Source organism: Labeo rohita, unplaced genomic scaffold (genome assembly GCF_022985175.1).
Source record: "Labeo rohita strain BAU-BD-2019 unplaced genomic scaffold, IGBB_LRoh.1.0 scaffold_83, whole genome shotgun sequence".
NCBI lineage: Eukaryota > Metazoa > Chordata > Actinopteri > Cypriniformes > Cyprinidae > Labeo > Labeo rohita.
In genome coordinates, this window is record NW_026129777.1 from 339390 (window position 1) to 362327 (window position 22938).

Sequence of the window (22938 nt, forward strand, 5' to 3'; positions counted from 1 at the left end):
ATTGTAATGAATGTTGGTAAACCAAAAGGAGAAAACATACTAATGGCTTCCAAGTAAAAAAAAAAAAATTTTAATATTTAAAAATGCATTTATTTTATACTAAGTATAGTTCAAGTCTGAACAACATATTAACTGACATATCGCTCGAGACTTCCTGATAGAAAAATTGTAATTAAACATTATTTGGTGTACTACTTGTGCACAATGCACATTTCTTAATATTAAGCCTAAAATATGTTTTAATATCACTACTGATGAGAACTGTATGATCTTTAAATAACATCAGTCTTTAAATGCTAAATATTTAAAGTGTACCTAAAGTATACTTGCAATAGTTCCACTTAAGCACAATCAAATATACTTAACATCTTATTGTACAGGAAAACAGATGAACCCAGAATATAAATGCAATGGGACAGTTTCACATTAAATGTTTTCCCATAGAAAACCATTATAAGGAAAACACTTAACCATTTAGCGCATTTACCATGAGTTTCTTCTTCTTCGGGATAAACTGTTTAAAGTGTGCAAAGCTCTGTTTTGATCAAACTGGCTAAAGAGTTAAGAAGATCTAAAAATTCTGAACTGCATTTAAGCGTACTGTACAAACCTTATGAGATTAATCTTACGAATCTTGCCAGATAGGTATGCAGTTTCTGTTAAAATATTGCAGGTGATGATTGTCATTGGAAATACAATGCATTGCATTGTGGGCTACCGCATTTCACAGAGTGCATGTGCTCTGGTTACTGCACATTTCTGCAAATGCAGTAAGTGCTTTGTGATGCATACAATGTGCATATAAAGTAGCAGCATATCAGTCTAAAATAAGACACCGCACAGCCTACACATTAAAATTAAATATATAAAGCGACCGACATGCTTATAACAGAAAAAACTGTGTAGATTATGTAGTCGATAGAGTGAGTTTTGGGATTTATTCAAGACAGCAGAAAGATCCTTCACAGCGCACCTCATGCACAAAACCACTCTAAACATCCTTCCTGATGATATACAACACTCAGTGCACAGTAAACTGTTTCTACACTGACAGGACGTCCCACACATAAAACCAAACCATAAACTATTTTCTAAAAGCCAGCTGAGATGTCAACATCTGAGTTACAACCGATGGGATTTTTAGACTACAGCATATTCAGGTTTCTTGTAAAGCCACTAAAGCTAAAGTATCTGCTGAAACACGTCTCCTTATGTTTAATACAAATCATTTTCATGGCCCGTCTCAGAATAGAGAAACACTTGAGCAGCATTTGATGACACTTGCTTTGATATTCTAATGCATTGACATTCAGACATATTTAAGTGTGCCGTCTCGGGCCGCTGCAAATGTCTTTTAGTCTGAATTTTAGCTTCAAATAATGTCAGCAATAATTCTCTAAGCTGTTCATTCTAGGATTAAAGTGAGTGATGGTTAAAAAGTCCAGCTTTAAACATCAAAGGCATCAAGTCTGTGTTTATTTGTGGACTAAACTGACAGAGTCACATATACTTTAAATAAAACTGACCTTTACTGCATTTTTCTGAATCATTTCATAGGAAAGAAAAAGAACAAGATCCCTTTAATATCTCTTCTATATGGCAATTAAATTAAATGGAAACTGATGTTGCTTTTCAGCTTTTCTGAAGCAAAAGACCTTTGTTATCTTGCATACTTCTCAACAACGTCTACAGCTGTGCCCAGAATTGTCAATATACCGGTCTGTGATCAAAAGACATCTGTATGAGCTCAAATATTTCTCATCAAATGATCTCAGCTGCTCATTGTATTGCTGTATACGCTTTACTGTATGACAACTAGTGACTCATTTAGGTTGTTTTTATTAATTTTAGGAGAAATGTTTGAGACAAAAACATAACTGAGATCTCCAATATCAGTATTGTTATTATTAGCTAAAAGTATAAATAAAATGTAAATATTAAGGCTTGAGCCTTAGCAACTAAAACTGTTTTAGAAAATATAAAAATAAAACCAAACCCAAAATATTAATGAATGCTTTAATCATATATAAATAATGCCATTAAATGACCTGAGACTTAATAAAATCTGAGATATATGCACACACTGCCATCATGCAGTGCATATATGAGAAACGTTTCTTTTTCTCTTCCTGTTTTGAACTCATTTCTTATGAACACACATGTGTTTTTCTTTCCCAAAATAGTCTGATGAGCTCCATCTGTGTCCAGCACGTCTTCCTCATCGTATAATATGAACATTACTGTTAGATCATTACTGTTCATGTGTTTCCTGGAGGCATGTCTTATCAGCATGTTTAGCACAGAAACTCTTGTGTCATCGCAAAGCAGAGACTGTGCACTTTCATCACTGCTTGTGTGACTAAAATAGCATGTCCTCATTATTGTAACGTGTGAAGTTTTGCGGTCTGCACCACATGAAGCAAACGCCGGCCTGTGTAACGGCTCACCGGTGCAGCGCGGCTCTGAGGAGGAAGCGCTCTTTTATGCGACCGTGTTCACATGTTCAGCCTGTCGAGCTCTAGTGGCTGTCATTGACCTACAAAGAATCAAAGTCATTGTGTTTCCAGTGCTTGCAGCTGAATGAATCCATTTCATCAGCCAACTACTGAAGGAAATTGCTGCGAAAAAAAAAAAAAAAAACCTGGTGCCACTCTTCCTGGGTGTTGAGGCTAGTTGTCAGGGGGTTGCTAGGGTATTCTGTGTGGCTACCAGGGTGTTGTTATGCAGTATGTTCTAATAAGGTTATAATCATTGCTATGCAGTTGCTAAGTCAATCTGTGGTTGCCATTATGTTTCGGGATTGGTTCTTTAATGTTCCAAATGGTTGCCAGTGGGTTGCTATGCAGTTGCTAGGGCATTCTGTATGGTTACCAGAGTGTTGTTATGCAGTATTTTCTGTGTAGTTTATAATCGTTGCTATGCATTTGTTAGGGCATTCTGTGTGGTTGCCAGAATGTTGCTGGATTGGCTCTAGAACAGTCTAAATGGTTGCCAGGGGGTTGCTATGGAGTTGCTAGGGCATTCTCTGGGGTTACCAGGGTGTTGTTGTGCAGTATTTTCTGTGTAGTTTATAATCGTTGCTATGCGGTTGCTAGGGCATTCTGTGTGGTTGCCAGAATGTTGCTGGATTGGTTCTAAAATGTTCCAAATGTTTGTCAGGGGGTTGCTATGTAGTTGCTAGTGTATTCTGTGTGGTTACCAGGGTGTTGTTATGCAGTATGTTCTAATAAGTTTATATTCGTTGCTATGCAGTTGCTAAGTCAATCTGTGGTTGTTATTATGTTTCAGGATTGGTTCTATAATGTTCCAAATGGTTGCCATTTGCTAGGACATTCTGTATGGTTACCAGAGTGTTGTTATGCAGTATTTTCTGTGTAGTTTATAATTGTTGCTATGCAGTTGCTAGAGCATTCTTTGTGGTTGCCAATATGTTTCTGGATTGTTTCTAGAACATTCTAAATGGTTGCCAGGAGGTTGCTCTGCAGTTGCTAGTGTATTCTGTGTGGTTATCAGGGTGTTGTTATGCAGTATGTTCTAATAAGTTTATATTCGTTGCTATGCAGTTACTAGGGCATTCTGTGTGGTTGCCAATATATTTCTGGATTGTTTCTAGAATGTTCCAAATGGTTGCCAGTGGGTTGCTATGCAGTTGCTAGGGCATTTTGTATGGTTACCAGAATGATGTTATGCAGTATTTTCTGTGTAGTTTATAATCGTTGCTATGCAGTTTCTAGGGCATTCTGTGTGGTTACCAGAATGTTGCTGGATTGGCTCTAGAACAGTCTAAATGGTTGCCAGGAGGTTGCTAGGGCATTCTCTGGGGTTACCAGGGTGTTGTTGTGCAGTATTTTCTGTGTAGTTTATAATCGTTGCTATGCGGTTGCTAGGGCATTCTGTGTGGTTGCCAGAATGTTGCTGGATTGGTTCTAAAATGTTCCAAATGGTTGTCAGGGGGTTGCTATGTAGTTGCTAGGGCATTCCGTGTGGTTGCCAGAATCTTGCTGGATTGGTTCTATAACATTCGAAATGGTTGTCAGGGGGTTGCTATGCAGTTGCTAGTGTATTCTGTGTGGTTAACAGGGTGTTGTTATGCAGTATGTTCTAATAAGTTTATATTCGTTGCTATGTAGTTGCTAGGGCATTCTGTGTGGTTGTCAATTTCTTTCTGTATTGGTTGTAGAATGTTCTGGATGGTTGCCAGGAGGTTGATATGCAGCTGACAGGGCATTCTTTATGTGGTTGTTTTTGGATAGAATATTCTAGTGGGTTGCCAAGGGGTTACTAGGGTGTTCTGTATGGTGCATTGCTGGTTAATTGCTAAAATGCCTGAATAATTGCCAGGGTGTTGCTATAAGGTTTCTCGGATGTTCTGAATAATTTATAGTGTGCTGCTATGCACTTGCTACAGGATCAGGTGTGGTTGCATGTATGTTGCTGGCTAGGTGCTACAATAATCTGGATGGTTGTCAGAGTGTTGCCATGTGGTTCCTAAGGTGTTCTATGTGTAGAGTCCGCTGGGTGGTTGCAAGGGTGTTGCTGTGTGGTTTCTAGGGTGTTTGGTCGCTAACGCGTTGCTGGGTTGTTGCTGACGTGTTCTCAGTGGTTGCCAGTGTGTTGCTATGTGATTGTAAGAGCATTCTGTATATTTGCTAATGCATTGTAGGGTAGTTGTTAGTATGTCCTAGCTAGTTACTAGGGTCTCTATGAGGCTGCTAGGGCTGCTGTGTGGTTTTTATCACATTTCTGGGTGTGTTTGCCAGAAAGTTTCTAGTTGTAGTAAGAGTGGTTGCCAGGCTGTGATGTGGTTACTATGCCATTTCTGGGTGGTTGTATATGTGGACAGTTACAAGAATGTTGCTCTGTGGTTCCTAGGGTCTTCTAGTGGGTAGCCAAGGTGTTGTTAAGTGATTTATAAGGTGTTCTGGATGGTTGCTATGGCATCCTCAAAGGATGCTATATGGTTGCTAAGGAGTTCTGGGTGGTTGCCATGGTTGCCAGAACACTGTTATGTGGTTGCTGAGGTATTCTTTCCAGGGTGTTGTTATGTGCCTATAAGGGTATTCTGGGTGTTGCTCTGATGTTGTCGCATTGGATATACATGGGTTTGAATCCCAGGAAATGCATGAACTGATAGAATGTATATGCAGAAAGCTAGTCTATAGCGATTTTGAGGTTAACCAATTAAACTCCACCAACAGCATTTCATTAAGGTATAGGTACACTAGTAAGAAAAGTGAGCATTTCTGTCGTCCTCTACTACACAGTCACTTATATTCTAAGCTCAGACACAGAATCAGTTCAAGCCAGTGTTGAGACAACCCAAGGGTTCGACTAACCTATTTTTCTCTTCATTCTATTTGTGTTCAATGGCTGCTGGGGCCTGAAGCTGCGGTCAAAGGCGGCTCTGAAGTGTCACTACAGCAACAACAGTAGCAAAACTATTCTGGCAATTTAAGATAAAAAACACATCTGAATAGGATTTAAAGAGTTTGTGTTTTTATGTTATCGTAAGTTAATTTTGTCAATATTGTTTCTTTCTTCAATAAAACACAAATGCAAATAAGTTTGACAGAATGCATTTCCAAGCTGGTCTTTTTTTTTTTTTTTTTTTTTTTCATTTATTGATCATTTTGCAAATGGAAGGTCAAGCCAAGTGCATTGAATTGTATGCATTTAAACAGAACATTTGCATACTGGACACAGAAAACACTGCATATTATATTGCCAAAATAGTAAGAGTAATATGTTAGTATGCTACTGCAAATATAGCCAGAAGGTTTGCACACATCCTCTGACAGCTGCTTTGGTGTTCACGACAGTGTTTGAACAACCAGCCGCTTTGCTGTCAGCTTTGAGCTCCTCTGCCCCCTAGTGCATACTGAAAGAGCACTGTCAATCACAAAACAGCAATCCAGAGAGGAAGGAGGCGGGGTACTGTACTCAAAAGATGTCATGCTGGAAATTTCTACCTTTACGAAAAATATCATATCATAACACATGTCAGAAAAAAATGTTTAAAAAAAATATGAATTTGAGATGATGGCACCATGCATGTCATTTACTCTTTGGGCTAATTTTTACTGTATATAGCAAAACTGTATTGCTTCATATTATGTAATTGTTTAATAGTTTATATTATGACAGACAACACAGAAGAGCACTGCAAAGATTGTGATGTTCACGTTAGTGTTACATTATAGGCTGTGAACGTTTATGGTTCAGCCTTGACCTACATAGTCACACCTGGCCTCTGTACACACAAACAAAAAGATCTGTATCTAGTCATGTAGTAACCATCACTCTATCACAGAGCTTCTAGCTTTGTGCTCTTTCATTGTCTTCATGAAAACTGCTGAATTGAAAGACGATGTCGCCACCATCTGACGATTATTTGTACTCGCAGTTACAATGCACTCCTACTGCATATTCAGACATATTATTAAATATATTATGATATAATAATATATTAAGATATAATATTTGTGATACAAAAAATAATGCAGCATTGAAACAACATGCATAATCAAAAATAAAGAAAGCATACTTGGATAGCTGTAATGCACCTAAATAGGCTATGCAAAATCTTTTTTTTCTTTTTCCCACAGTGTGTTGATTTTTTTTTTGAAAGTTGTTTTGGAGGTAAGAGATTAATCTCGTGTTATGTTCCGGTTTATGTAGGTTAACTTATCTTGGTTCATGTTTAGCACTCACAGATAGTCATGCAGATAGTGACGAGTGGAAATTAAGAGATCTGCAGTAGAACAGTTGGTTGCGGTAGATGTTGTTGACTCTGTAGACAGTCCTTTAAATATTTACTAAAATACCTTATGACTACCTACAGTAAATCCAAATAAACTGATATGGATCTTGTTTAAACAGCATAAGAAGCTTCTTGTCTAGTTTAGTTGAGTTTTTCTATTTAGTTCTCGGCAAGCAATTAATTGTTTCGTAGTTAAATGCAATGCAAGAGTTACATTGTAAGCTATATTAATATAAAACGCAACAGGTAGCTACATTTATTGTAAGATATAAATAAATATGAGATATTTTAAATAGTATATACAGGCATTTTTGGGACATTTTCTATCCGTAATAAAGTACCTTGGAGCTCTATGGGAAGCTACGATCATCTGATACTATCATTTGTACCATGGTACTGCCACATCATGCAGCGGAATTCACCCAGCTTGCGGAGAAGCCGCAGGTGGGCGGAACTCATATGTGCGCGGGTTCGATGACATTATGGTCGCGCAGGGGGAGTAAATGGAAGCGTCAACGGTCTCTTCATACACCGGTTCAAGCGCATTGCATCCCTGCTTTTTAAAGACTTCGGTAAGTATGGATGACTTTTTACTGTTTAGAAATCACCAAGATCTCTGTAAAACTGTTCATGACCTGTGACGCAAGCTGATGTCTGAAAGTTTCACACTGAACTCATTCAGCTAGTTTACATGTGATTGGGTGTTTTAAATAGGCTATTATTATTGTGAAGGGTGCTACTTAGTGCTTACTAGGTGTAACTGGTTTAACGGTAATTACGGTAATAATTGTGCTTTTTTATATAACGATTGTAATGAAGGTGACAAGTAGATGACAACTTTGGTATTCATTTTTTCAGACATTACGATTTTAGTTTCAAATGTGTATTTATAAGTGTAAACACATACAATATGTGTAAGGTTACCTGTTTGGATGGTATAACTGCCACCATTTAATTTCTATATTATTTTTGCTGCTGTTATATATATATATATTTTTTTTCTTGTTTGTTTATTTAAATATTTATTAAGTAATTTAGAAGTTTGAATTAAATTATGGTTGTGTGACAAAACAATATATAATGCATGTTAATGCAATGTATAGACGCAGTTAAATTAAAATGCTTTCTGCTGTGGCTACAGTGAGTATTTGAACTCTCAAGTCAAACAAATGTATTTGTGTCTCAGATGCGGCAGGACCTATAGTTTCACTCCCATCGCTTTTCTTTATCATTTTTGCTTGCTGTCTTGAATCAGACGGTGATTTTTAGGGGATGTTTGAAGTCAGATCTCAAAATTTGAATAACAAAAAAGAAACACAGGTGTCAATAATTGGAGTAACTATCAACATGATTCACTAATCACACAAAAAGGCTACATTATTTAAAATTTTTACATTATTTTCACAAAATTCTCCCACAGTAGATGTTTTGAAGAATGTTTAGGCATAGTTACATTTCTTAAAAACATATTTTGTATTCCACGGACTGAAAAAACATGTGGCCCCGGGTCACAAAACCAGTCATAAGGATCAGTTTTATAAAACTGAGATTCATACAGCTGAATAAATAAGCTTTCCATTGATGCATGGTTTGTCAGAATAGGACAAGAATACAGCTATTTGAAAATCTAGACTGCAAAAGGGTGCAAAAAAAAATATTGAGAAAATTGCCTTTAAAGTTGTCCAAATGAAGTTCTCAGTAATGCATATTACTAATCAAAAATTAAGTTTTGATATATTTACGGTAGCGAATTTATAAAATATGTTCATGGAACATGATCTTTATTTAATATCCTAATGATTTTTGGCATGATGGAAAAATCGATAATTTTGACCCATACAGTGCATTGTTGGCTATTGCTACAAATATACCATGCTACTTATGACTAATGACTTGAAGTTCTACTTCAAGAATATTTTAGCTGTAGGAGAAATGCAAGTACAGTGACCAATGAAAAGGACAGCGTTTTATGAATTGTAACACTGTTTGGACATCCGACCAAAATAGAAGTTGTACTTTTTTTTCCTTACCATGTTTGCCAACATCTGAATGGCATTAGTGTTTTTCAAATCTATTTATTTTCTCTCTTTCAGAATTCATTGCTATATGTGGCCCACCGAATTGTATATCTTGTTCCATCAACAACTAAAAAATGGCATCAACAATGGAAGCAGCCGATATTGTTGTTGTTGCCATGTACTTCGTACTTGTCCTATGCTTTGGCTTTTTTGCGATGTGGAAGGCGAATCGAGGGACTGTGAGTGGATACTTCCTGGCCGGTCGTTCCATGAACTGGATGGTGATCGGCGCATCGCTGTTCGTGAGTAACATCGGCAGCGAGCACTTCATCGGCCTCGCTGGCTCAGGTGCGGCTAGCGGTTTCGCCGTAGGTGCTTGGGAGTTCAATGCGATTCTACTGCTGCAGCTCCTGGGGTGGGTCTTCATACCCGTTTACATCCACTCAGGTGTGTACACCATGCCGGAGTACCTCTCGAAAAGATTCGGCGGTAAGCGGCTGAAGGTTTTCTTCGCGTCCCTGACTCTGCTCCTCTACATTTTCACCAAGCTCTCAGTGGATTTATATTCCGGAGCGCTCTTTATCCAGGAATCTCTGGGATGGAATCTCTACGTGTCCATAATCCTGCTAATCTCCATGACCGCCCTTCTCACGGTCACTGGTGGCCTGGTGGCGGTCATCTACACGGACACTCTGCAGGCGTTCCTCATGATATCGGGAGCGCTGTGCCTGATGGGTATCAGTTTAGTTAAAGTAGGAGGTCTCGAGGGTTTGCGCACCAAGTACATGAACGCCTTTCCCAACGTCACTGCCATTGTGCTCGAGAGAAACATCACCTATTCAGATTCCTGCCATGTGCATCCTAATCCAGATTCGTTTAAGATCTTAAGAGGTCCTTCGGACAAAGACCTCCCGTGGCCTGCGTTTCTCCTGGGCCAGACTCCAGCCTCAATCTGGTATTGGTGCGCAGACCAAGTCATAGTCCAGAGAGTCCTTGCGGCCCGGAATATCGCCCACGCCAAAGGGTCAACCCTGATGGCGGGCGTCCTTAAAGTCTTACCAATGTTTATCATTGTGATTCCAGGGATGATCTCACGTGTGCTTTTTGCTGATGAACTTGCTTGTATCAGTCCAGAGCATTGCATGCAAGTCTGCAACAGCAAAGCCGGTTGCACGAACATCGCCTATCCTCGCCTCGTCATGAACATCATGCCCGTAGGTCTACGAGGCTTGATGATGGCCGTGATGCTTGCCGCTCTCATGAGCGACCTAGACTCGATCTTTAACAGTGCCAGTACTATCTTCACCCTTGATATCTATAAGATGGTACGTCACCAGGCTTCCTCCAAAGAGCTCATGATGGTGGGACGCATGTTTGTGATCCTCATAGTGGCCATTAGCATAGCTTGGGTCCCATTCGTCGTTGAGATGCAAGGTGGTCAGATGTTCCTCTACATTCAAGAGGTGTCAGACTACCTTACGCCACCCATTGCTGCACTGTTCCTGCTTGGCGTACTCTGGAAACGTTGCAATGAGACCGGTGCATTCTGGGGTGGCATTGTGGGATTCTTGCTAGGAGCCGTAAGGCTCATTCTTGCCTTTGTTTATAAAGAGCCGGACTGTGACACAGCCGATGATCGCCCTGCTTTCATCAAGGATGTTCATTTCATGTATGTGGCAGCTGTGTTGTTTTGGGTTTCAGGGATCGTGACAGTAGTCATCAGTCTTTGCACGGATCCGCCGAGCAAGGAACAGATTGCTACGACTACTTTGTGGGGACTACGCAACAGGAATCAGTCTGAGAACAGCAAACTTCAAGAGCTTTCTGTAGAAACAAAAAAAGAGAAGACAATGGATGAAGTGGAAATTAAACCGTCATCTCAGGTTATTCAAACAGGGAATGAAATACTTCCAAATGACCACTTGGAGTCACAACATACCCATACACAGCAGAGCACCGATCATGTAGGTGGAGATAAAGGACGGTGTGTGAAATGTTTTGAGTGGTTTTGTGGTTATGATAAAAATCTAGAGGAACCAGATTCACCTCTTGGAGATGATGACAGGAATGTTACTGAAATGCTCAAGGAGCCTCCAAAAACTAAAATTATTCTTAACCTCGGGCTCTTGTTAGTGTGCACACTTGGTATTTTCTTGTTTGTGTACTTCTCTTTGTAATACTTATCATTTTATCTATCAGTCTATCTGGGTTTGTCACAAATGTGTTATATTGATATTCTTATACATTGTTTTATACATATTGTGTATTTAAGATGTAATTATGGTTGTACTGTAGTATTGCATAATGGTACAACTCACATTGTAATGCCAAGTATTACTGATACTCTTTAGACTCTTTACTGCTGGTTGCCAATGCGCTGCCAATACAGTACATTAACAGACATTCACATTTTATGTAATTAATACTCTGACATAGGAATCAAAGAACTGATTTAATTGCATATGAATGTTTTTAACATTTAAAGTTACATGTGACCTCCACATTTGGTGTTGATGATATCAAAACCACTTGAATCATTAACCAAATGGTATTTCCTTAAAGGAATATTCCCGGTTGAGAACAAGTTCAGCTCAGTTGACGGCATTGGTGGCATATTGTTGATTACCACAAGTCCCTCCTTTTCTTGAAAACATTGTGGTCATGTAGGACCATTTAACAGAACAATGGAAGTTAAAGTGGCCAAAAGCCACAAGATGTATTTGTGTGTTAACAGAAAAAAAAGAAGTTTGCGAACACTTTATGGTTTTTGTGGCAAACTATGTTTTCACAAATGCTGTTGATTGAGCTTGAAAAGAATTTTCTTATTTGCTTATAGTTTTATTGTGCATTTGTAACTCCATTAGAGTAATGCAGGTTAAATTCAACACTTTATGAACTGACAGTGTGTGTTAGTCAGTCTCACCACTGAAAACATCTCCAACCACCACTGACCCCATTAAAAAACCCATTGGACTTTTTTGGGTTTGTTTACTAATGCGTGTTTGTCATTCTTTAAAGTCACTGAAATTGTGTGGGCTAATTAAAAACTCTTGTCCAAATAATAAAACATCAAATATTTAACTCTCCAACCTGAAAATGTACACTTGCCCAGTCCACGTTAGCATAGCGACTAAAATAACATAGTTTTTCAGCATCTCTTTTGCACTTTTGTATTTACTTGGCTTGTGTTCCTCAAAGCTGGTTGGTTTTTAGCAGTAAGACGGTGGGTATTTCTGTATTTAGGCCATGGGTTTTCTTTCTTTGGAACAACAGCTATGTAGATTTGTGGTTTGTATGCAGTCAGTTGCAATGAAGGACGAAAACCACTGGAAACAGTGATGTATCAGTTGCAGGTTTTTACACATGCATGACCAGAGACGGTGAGGGATCTTGACAATTTGTATCATTTCCTTAACAGCCTTCAACTTTCCATTTCTCGTGTACTCTGCTTTTTTTTTATTACTTCCCGTAAGTGACCTTACATGATATTTTCATGCCAGCAGAGTTTGGTATCAAATGCCACACAGTTGAGAGCGGTTGGTCTATATTTGTATAGGTTTGTTGAATTTACATTTTTAGACAGGTATCCCCTGTCTGCAGAGCTAGGTTTATTAGGTTCACCTAATAAACAGGTCTGCTAGTCAGCTTGACTTGGGTTAGAACTTTGGCTGAGAATAAGTCAATTGTGGTTTGGATGTATCAAGGCCAGTTTGTGTGAAAGTGCATGTGTGTTTACAGGCAACTGTGAATTCCCAGAAGTAAGAATGACGTACTTTGTACTTTCAAATCAGAATACTTTGAATATGTGAACTTGCATGTAAAAAGTAATGTTTTAATTAGCTGTCACCATAATGCATTCCATAATTCTCATTGTTAACATAACATTTTTGAAAGGCTGTTTACATTTTGAATAGGGTGTTGACTGACTATAGGCGTCTTCTTGATTAAGCGGGGATGTGATGTTGTGAGAGAACATCAGAAGAATGATAAACAAGCATCTTTATTTGTTGAGTATTAAAGACTTTTAAGGCTCCAAAAAATCATTGCACGGTATTCCAATTCTGCTAAAGTTATACAATGGATTGAAGTGAGAAAAAGACAAATCTTGTGCTTTTTTATTTTATCTTTTGTCATCTAAGGGTGCATGGGATTGGGAACCTCCACCAGGCGTGAAACGTTTCCAGTCAAAGTTGACTGGAGATTTTAGTGTTTTAATTATAGGTGATATTTGATAAAAAGAAAGTGCAAATGGGGTCTGAGGAGCTGTATTGTTTAATTTACCAAAGTACAAAGTGAACCTGTTAAGCCTGTTCTGGGAGAGTTATCATGTGTTTTCTGCATAGTTTGTCAAATTACTGTAAAGTCTCCCATACTATTGTCTGATTTCATAATCACTGTGCAGAACATTTATTAAGTATTGTATGTTGTTTAGCATCATCCCAAAGCAGTCTGTCCAATGTTTATCAATGTCCTCTCTTTGATAAAGTAATGCTGCAAGTTTATGTGACTTGAAATTTTTTCTTAAGCACGTTTTCGCACCTGTTGATCAAATACTGTTACTGTATAATCATCATGAGGGGTAGTTGACATTAAACTGCCCCTATTATGCCATTTTTAAGGTTCCTAATATTGTTTTGGGATGCATGCATGCATGCAAGGTCAAAAAATGCTTTAGTTTTCTCAGAATATGCATTTAATATCACCTCATTCTCCAGCGATTCTCAAACGATTCGTTCGAAGCACTTCTAAGATTCAGTCTCTCTAAACCCCTCCTTTCCATGAAACTACTCTGCTCTGATTGGTCAGATGGCCCAGTTTGATGTGATTGGTATAGCGCGTACAGCGCGTGTCTGAAACGTTACGCCCATTGTCAGAATTCAGTATTTTGAATGTTCCATAGAAAATATAAACATCTATTATTTATCATACATACAGGTTGTAATTCAGTGGAGGCAGTTGGTCCAAATAAAGCGGGTGCTGAATCATCTTTCAAGAGCAAGCTTTTTGTGCATCCCGTGTTGAACTCTCTGAGATTAAAGATGCAGTCGTCAATAAAATTATGTGTTTGAGGGCAGGTCAAGTTGTTTGCGGCCAGCCAACATACAACATATGGGAATTATGCAAATGTGCTATGCCACGGAAGTAGGAATCGAATGACTAACATCACGTTTAGGCTGTACAGAGTCGATTTTTTTTAGTTTGGGAGACAATAATTTTATTTAGAGTGCACTTTCGGCTTTACAGCTTTGCAGTTTACATTCACATACAGCTAAATTACACACTGCATGAAATGCAATATTTTAAATGGCATAATAGGGGCACTTTAAGATTATTTAAAATGTTTTTGTTAAGCTCATGTTGACGAGTTATTGAGCATGTAATATTTGTACTTTTTGTACAATTTGTACAATATTTTACCGTAAAAATTGGTCAAACCACCATTAAAGTTACTACACCTAATATATACACAAATATAAACACAAATTCAAAAAATTTAAGGTTTTATTTTGGTTTTGCAAGAAATATCTTCCGCTCACCAAGGCTGCATTTATTTGATCAAAAATACAGTAAAAATTGTAAAATATTATTACAATCTAAAACAACTGTTTTCTATGTGAACATACAGTAAAATGCAATTTTACAAAGCTGAATTTTCAGCATCACTACTCCAGTCTTTAGTGTCACATGATCCTTCAGAAATCATTCTAATATGCTGATTTAAACATTTCTGATTATTATCAATGTTTAAAACAGTTGTGAGGTGCATATGTTTTTGGAAACAAAAGAGAACAGCATTTATTTGAGGTAACTGTTTTTTGTAACAATGTAACAAATGTCTTTCACTGCCACTTTTAATCAATTTAATGTGTCATTGCTAAATCTTACAGACTCCAAACTTTTGATATGATCCTTTCAATGCTATTATCTCTTTATTCTGAAAAAAAAAAGCCAGCTACCCATTGTGATGTTATCATTACTTACACCTGAATAGATATATTTTTAGAATAGACTACCCATTGTTTTAATTTGCATGACTGTTTAATGAATTTTTTTTTAGAAATGTGTGAACTGGTTTCAGTCCATCGCATGCCAGCTGAGAACATCCTTATGCTTTACCCGTGACATAACACGCACATGTGATATCAGGAAATGAAACAATAAAAGCCAGGGATATGCATAAATGAATACCACTGTATTGTTTGACGGTTATGAAACACTTGTTGCTGTCCTTACAGTACAGTTTGGGGCACCAAAACTTTCAGTGTTGATGAAAGACAGTTATTGATGATGATCAGTCCATATCCATCACATCCCAATGATTCTGTTCATTTGCAGCAAGTGAGATCACTTTAACATCTCAGTTGTTTCTCCTGTAATGACACTGGAGAGCAAATTGATCTCAGTAATCTTACTTGTGTCTCCTCTAGAGTTTCAGATCTTAAAAGTGTTAAGATCATTAACTTTAACTGCATTAACTTTATAGTCTTACCTGACAACTGTTGCTATTTTTATTTTATTATCTGAATGTATTTTAATGGAAACATCTTAAATCAAGTTGACCTTAATCTCAGAACTACGTATGTCTTCTGAGTCATGAAAGGGAAAGGGGAAAACATTGAAGCATTGAAAGTTTCCCATAGGGTTGGCCTAAGAAAGTTATTTGAAGATAACAGAAGTCTCTATTCTTAACTTATTCAAAGGTAGATTGAGAAACATGTTTTTGTTGCATTAATGACTCACGCTAAGCAGTGTCAGAAGTCAGTGGTTTCTTAACTTTATTGATGTTGCAAAATACTAGATATATTTGGCTGTTGCAGGTCACAAAACCTGTCGAAACTGGAACACATATAAACTAAAGTCATGATCCATGACTTGTCAACACAAACCATCAAACTCTTGATTGCAATTGTTTGTACAATTGTTTTTTCTTTTCTTTTTTTCAATATTATATGTATTAAGCCACTGGACGCTTTGCATTCACACTGTAAAAAAAAAAAAAAAAAAAAAACAATTTGTTGAGTCAGCTTAAAATAATTTGTTACCCTGCTGCCTTAAAATTTTAAGTTCAGTTAACTTAAATAAGTTTAGTCAACTTGAAATGTTAAGTTTTACTAAGTAACAACTTTGATATTTGTTTGCTAAACTTAACAGATGGGTAGGTAACCCAGCTGCCTTAAAATTTTAAGTTGATTCAACTCAAATAGCTAAGTTGTCACTTAGTATAATTTAACATTTCAAGTTGAATAAAGTTTTTTTGAGTTGGCTGAAGTGCAGGTGCAGGTGATTTAGTTGTAATTATAATTAAAGAGGTTGGCATTGATTGTTTTACTGTTTAATGATTAAAGTGCAACATGTAGTATGATATATTATAATTAGATATATACACAAATTTAAATGTACACTGTAAAAAAATTCTTTCAAAAAGTTGTTTCAACTTAATATAATTTGTTACCCCACTGACTTAAAATGTTTAGTTTAGCCAACATGAAATTTTAAGTTAATTTAAGTGACAGCTGGAATATTTTAGTTGAGTAAACTAAAAATTTTAAATCAGCGGGGTAACAAATTATTTTAAGTTGAAACTATTTTTTTTACAGTGTATTAATAACACAAAAAATATCTCTTTATAATGAAAGTTAATACCAGTGTTATTTTAGTATTTTTATATAGTATTTATATTTTAATATTTAACTTTTGTTTTTATATTTTCAATTTTCATTTTAATTTTAGTTTAGGTTTTAGTAATTTTGTTATGTGCTTTTAATTTTTTGTATTTATTTATTAGTTAATATTTTTTTGTATTATATATTTTAGTATTATACTTTATTACTATTTTGCATGTTTACATTTATTTATATTTTCTAAATATTTAAATTTATTTTTAGTTTAAATTAATAATATTTAATATTTCTCTATAGCTTTAATTTATTTTTATTTTATTTTTATGTCTGTTTAGATGTTTCGTAGTGTTTATGATTTTTATCTAATATTTGTATTTTATTCTATTTCAGCTTTAGTTTAGTCAGTAGGGTCCAGTGTTGCTTTGGACCCCAGTGTACTTCAAAATATTATATAATCGTGCATGTCTGGATAGACATTCACTAAAGTGCACCGCTCATACATTTAACCCGTAAACTTGTGAAATCTTGTTTCTACTGTCCTTTATGATTTTATATTTATTCACCTTAGAGACTGACCTAGTATTGATTTACAATAAACATGCAGAAGCTGCTTCTTCCCTTTTTTCCAGGTTTGACGGGTAGTGTAGGTGTTTCCTCATATACGAACAACAGATGAAATCTGAGCTGATCTACCCCAGATATTTAATACAAGCTGAAGTTGTTGAGGAACTAATTAGATTTCATTACAGAAAACAGTTAATCGCTTCCACTAAAGAGAGAACTTGCGTGTGCGAAACATTTGTTTCTGAAAGGTGCGAATTTGCGCCAAAAACCTCTTACGACAATAAACACATCTTATTTGCTTTTCAATAGAGTCTGACGGAGATTCACATTTCCTCTTCCTTTACTGTGAAACAATGCATCTAAACAAATATTAGCAGGAAGCTGGTGCTGTTTTTCCAGACTTGTCTTTTTCAGATGATTCTGATAAGCCAGTAAAACAAAAACTATCAATTGAGCAACCAAAGGCATTGATGTTCTGACTAAAATAGCACTCTGTCGAGTCAATTGCACAATGCAGCTATTATTCAAGCAGTAACTTTAGTGCAGGGGTGCCCAAGCTCAGTCCTGGAGGGCTGGGAGTTTAGATCCAACTTGCCTCAACACACCTGCCGAAAAGTTTCTGCTATGCCTAGTAAGAGCTTGATTAGCTGGTTCAGGTGTGTCTAATTGGGGTTGGAGCTAAACTCTGCAGCCCTCTAGGACCAAGTTTAGGCACCCCTGCTTTAGTGTCAATGCTTTAACTGTTTTGAATATACAGTACATAGCAAAACAATGCAAATGTTTTTTAGGCACTTTTATTGCTGTTAATCTTGTATGACAAATGAATTACATAACACCATCATCATAAAGTTCACAAAGGCATGCCACAAAAGCTGCCACAAACACAGAGACCATCAATGTGCAAAAGCAATGCAGTAACATCATTATGGAACATTTCTTTGCATATTTGTTTGTTTACCTCAGGGCCATTTTTGACTATAGCGGCACCCTAGGCTGTTTGTGCTCTGGTGCCACAGAGGGTTGTTTGTTCTGAAATGGCTTTGGTTCACATGCACATTTATGTTTCTGCATTTGGCAGACACTGTTATTCAAAGTCACTTACATGTACATTTAATAATTCACACATTCACAGGAATCGAACCCACAACTTTGGCAGTATGTAACAGTTTCAATATTATACAGAGTATTAAGTCACTTAATGCTGTGCATTGAGGTGATTTTATTACAATTAAACAGGGTTTACAAAATAAATATACTAAAATGCATTTATTTAATGCAAAATAAATATACTAAAATGCATTTATTTCATGCTAAGTATACTACAAATACATTTACATGTTATGTACTTAAAAATACCCTGCAATTGTACTTTTAGTATACTAAAGTGTTGTATTTAAAGTCTGTTAAATTGGAATAACTTAACGCGCTTTAGTTGTGCAGAAGTAATGCTGAAGTCCAACTAAAGATATACTTACGTATATATGCTTGTGCTAAAGTGGAGCTATTGCAAGTATACTTTAGATACACTTTGAATATTTTGCATTTTGCAAAACCAATATTATTTAAAGATCATACAATCCTCATTAATAGTGACATTAAACACATTTTAGGGTTAATTTTAAGAAATATGCATTGTGCACAAGTAGTACTCCAAATAAAGTTTAGTTATAATTTTTATATCAGTAAGTCTTGGGCAATATGTTAACAGACTTGAACTATACTTAGTATAAAATAAATACATTTTCAAATATATTACTTTTTTACTAGGATACGCTAAGCCTAGTGCTTAAGAACACCCTTTAATAATGGAAAAAGCATTGCAGTGTATGCCTTTGCGTCTTTTTGCTTCTATAAAATAGCAACAAGTAATATGATATAAATATATATATATATATACACATTTTTTGGCTGTTTATTAGTACTTATAACACACATATTCTGCCTCCCCAATCCTACACAATACCTAAACTTAACAACTACCTTACTATTAATAATCAGCAGAAGTCATAGTTAATGGTTTGTAAATGACGAGAATTAGATTTTAAAATAAAATGAATATATATTAAAATTAATTAACACAAAAGATGATGTTTTGAAAAATTATCCATATAATGAAAGTTGATAGCAGTGCTATTTTAGTGATATTTAAATGCTATTTATTAATATGTTGCATTAGCTTTTATTTCTATATTATAATTTATATATATATTTTTAGAACATATTATATTAATTCATAATTGTATGTGCTTTTTAAATCATTTTTTATATTTCTATTTAGCTTTCAGTTTTAGTCATTTTAATTTTTTAACTTTTTAAAAAAGTTTTTCCAATTTTATTTCAGCTTTATTTTAATGAACAACAAGGATTTTACATAGTTTTAGTAAAAAATAACAAGTACATAGTGTCCAGTGTTGCTTTTTCCAAACATCATCTTTTGCATTCAGCAGAAGGAAGAAAGTCATACATTTCTTGAACAACTTAAAGGTGATTAACTGATGACAGAAAGTCATTTTAGGGTGGAGTGTCCCTTCATATTTCAGCTGTTTCACAGTGGCTTTGACTTTGGCTCATCCATTCAGTTTACATTTCAATCACCAGCAGAGTCCCAGCTGCTTTGAACCTTCACAGTGTCGATTTCAGGTGTGCTGATCACAGCTACTTTAACAACCTCTTTAGTTTTCGGCATGAATCGATCACATTTGAACATTTCCACGAAGGCCTGTTTAAAACAATCCCCCGATAACGTATAGAGCGGCAGGTTGAAAATGATGTTGAGTACAGCGATCGGCCTTGAGATGATATAGGCGGCGTGAACCCAGCGGTCCAGCATGCAGTCGCTTTCCGGAGTGAGTCTCGTGTAGATCCTCAAAGCCCGCAGCACGTGAAAAGGAAAAAAGCAGACGATGAAACATGTCAGGATCACCACGATGAGCCGCCTCGCTCGAACCCGTTTGCTGCTTCCCGTATGAGGACCTTTCTTTAGCACTTTCATGATGCGCCAATAGCAAACACAAACCACGATTAGAGGAACCAGATATCCAAGCACGGTCAGCACCCAACTATACGGCCACAAGATTTCTGGCTGGTTGCTCGCAAGGTCCAACAGTGGGTTTTGTTGTTCTGTGGTTCCATTTCAATGTGGTTAAAAACCGGACTTATTTCTGCAACTGCCACAGCCCAGCACAGGACGCAAGCCAGCGTTCCCCAACGCTTCTGCTTGAGGATGCGTCCATGCATCGGATGCAGGACCACCACGTAGCGGAAAATGGCCAGACAGGTGAGGAAGAGGATGCTGCCGTAGAGGTTGAAGTGGAAGATGAAGCGCGTGAAGCGACACATGATGACGCCCAGCGTCCACGAGTCGTCAGAGACGTAGTAGTAGGTCAGGAAGGGCATGGAGATCATGAAGAGGAGGTCGGTGATGACGAGGTTCGCCATGATGATGGTGCTGCTCCTCCAGGGACGAACTTTGACCACGTAGACCAGCAGTGCGATGATGTTCCCCACCACGCCTACGATGAAGATCGCTCCATACATGGCGGGCAGATAGTAGCGCTTCACTAGATCGTCCACATTGGTGCAGTTGTCGCTCGAGCTGTTGCTCGAGTCGTAGTAAGGGTTGCTCATGGTTGCTCCTGTGGCAGGAATGAAGAAAAAATTGTTAGAAGGTTCACATGCAACATTTGTTTGTTATACCTGATCTCACGCAATAACCTCATAAAGACACTTCAAACAACGCAGTTTGCGTGCAATCTCTGTTTAAACAGTGGATTTCAACACTTTCCCACATTCCACATCCCACACTTTCACATTCCAAGATGGATATGCTGCAGTTTTAATGTGAAACTAAACTTCAACAGTAGTTATTTCTCACATTATATGTGACTCTGGACCATAAAACCATTCTGAAGTAGCACAGGTAGCAATTTGTAGCAATGGCCAAAAATACATTGTGCTGGTCAAAATTATTAATTTTTCTTTTATGCCAAAAATCATTAGGATATTAAGTAAAGATCATGTTCCATGAAGATAGTTTGTAAATTTTCTACTGTAAATATGTCAAATCTTAATTTTTTGATTAGTAAAATGCATTGCTAGTAAACTTCATTTGGACAACTGTAAAGGAAATTTTCTCAATATTTTGATTTTTTTTTCATCCTCATATTTCAAGATTCTTAAATAGTATTCTTAGTAGTTCGCAAAATGTATCTTGGCCAAATATTGTCCTATCCTAACAAATCATACATTAATGGAAAGCTTATTTATTCAGCTATCTGATTTTTTTATTGACTCTTATGACTGGTTTTGTAGTTTAAGTCACATATTATTTATAATAATAATAATAATAATAGAAATGATATTATTATTATTATTATTATTATTATTTAGACTAAAAATATATTACTATCATTATAATCTTAACTGATAGAGTTACTACAGATTACATTGCAATAATAATAATTTTCTTCACAAATATGTTTTGTATTATTTGTTTTTTGGATACATATCAAATAAAATCCAAATATTCCGATTTTTACTCTAATTAGAAGAATTTATTTATGACTTAAAATAATGTTACATGTGGGTTAAAAAAGAGAACAGGATTCTCTATTTTGTTTATTTTTTTCAGCAGTATTTTTGTTATATGTTCTTGGAAAAATATCTAAACTGCATCTTTAGTTGAGAAACAAAAAAATAGTATCAGTATTACATTGATATTATTGGTCAGGTTATTACTTTAAAAGCACAAAAGCTAAAAAATTCAAAAAATATTTTTGTTTCAGCTTTCAATAAGTGTTTGTGTTGCCTTAAAGTATTATGTTTACTCATCTTAAAATGTGAAGTTTATCACACTATATTCAGCAAATTGCATCATAATTTTTACAGTAATTATTTAGTGCATAATCTCTAAATAAATGTGACCTTGGACAACAAAACCAAACATAGAGGTCAATTTTTTTTTAAATTAAGATGTATACATCATCTGAAAGTTGATTAAATAAGAATAAATAAGCTTAAAGTGCCTTTAAAGTTGTCCAAATTAAGTTCTTAGCAATGCATATTACTAATCAAAAATTATGTTTTGATATATTTACAGTAGGAAATTTACAAAATATCTTCATGGAACATGATCTTTACTTAATTTCCTAATGATTTTTGGCATAAAAGAAAAATCTATAATTTTGACCCACACCCATATTTTGGACTATTGCTACAAATATACCCGTCCTACTCAAGACACAAATATCTTAACATCCTATGCAGTTTTGCTGCTTCTCAAGTACATGTATTGTTTAAAGGATGCTCAGATATATAACAATCACAAAAATAACAGTATAACAGTCTGTTTTAGTGATGCAGAGTATACTTACAATGGACACTGATGCTTCACATTCACTCACTGGTTTGTCAGATAAACAGACTGTGGTGATCTTGTAAACAGTTAAAACACCTGGGCAGATCCTGCCTCTTGTACTGAAGAGTTCCTGGTAAATCTCCATCACAAATCTTATTCATTTGCATTTCTATATGTCACATCCGAATACCAGCAGTGAACCATCTGCCAACAGACAGGCAGTACAATCCATAAAACACATGGGTAAATGGGCGGGAGGGACTTACAGGTACAGCCTCACAGGTGTGATTGCATTGTTATGATATCTGACTATGGGAAAGTGTGTCACTGACAAGCCCTGGTGAATTCCTTCGCTGTCAATCTTGTATTAAGGTGATGACCTATTTGAAGGTGTTTTATCTTTCACCAAGACTGACAAAAATTATTTTAGCCTTGTGTCATGTCGGTTTGCATGCCAGCTTTGATAAAAATGACCATGTGTGGGAAGCAGCGGTGCAATTATAGAGTTAATTATGCATCAGGCTGAGCAGCTTTGCAAACACAAATAAACAATGCTTCATCCAAACTGGCATTCTATCCATCCTAAACACAATCAAACTAACAAAAATATGTTGTAAG

At 36.3% G+C, this 22938-nt stretch overlaps 2 protein-coding genes across 2 annotated transcripts; one reads left to right on the plus strand and one right to left on the minus strand.

The window, feature by feature from the left end:
- Positions 1-7214: 7214 nt before the first annotated feature.
- On the plus strand, positions 7215-11737 carry slc5a3a (solute carrier family 5 member 3a). Its single transcript, XM_051104851.1, has 2 exons — positions 7215-7332; positions 8854-11737. The coding sequence occupies exon 2, from the start codon at positions 8913-8915 to the stop codon at positions 10953-10955; it is 2043 nt and encodes a 680-aa protein (XP_050960808.1). The 5' UTR covers positions 7215-7332; positions 8854-8912; the 3' UTR covers positions 10956-11737.
- Positions 11738-19246: 7509 nt separating this feature from the next.
- oxgr1a.1 (oxoglutarate (alpha-ketoglutarate) receptor 1a, tandem duplicate 1) lies at positions 19247-22507 on the minus strand. Its single transcript, XM_051104859.1, is given in 3 exon segments — positions 19247-20066; positions 20069-20599; positions 22337-22507. Coding segments are annotated over 2 exon segments (1038 nt in total). The 5' UTR covers positions 20592-20599; positions 22337-22507; the 3' UTR covers positions 19247-19551.
- Between the last annotated feature and the right edge of the window lie 431 nt (positions 22508-22938).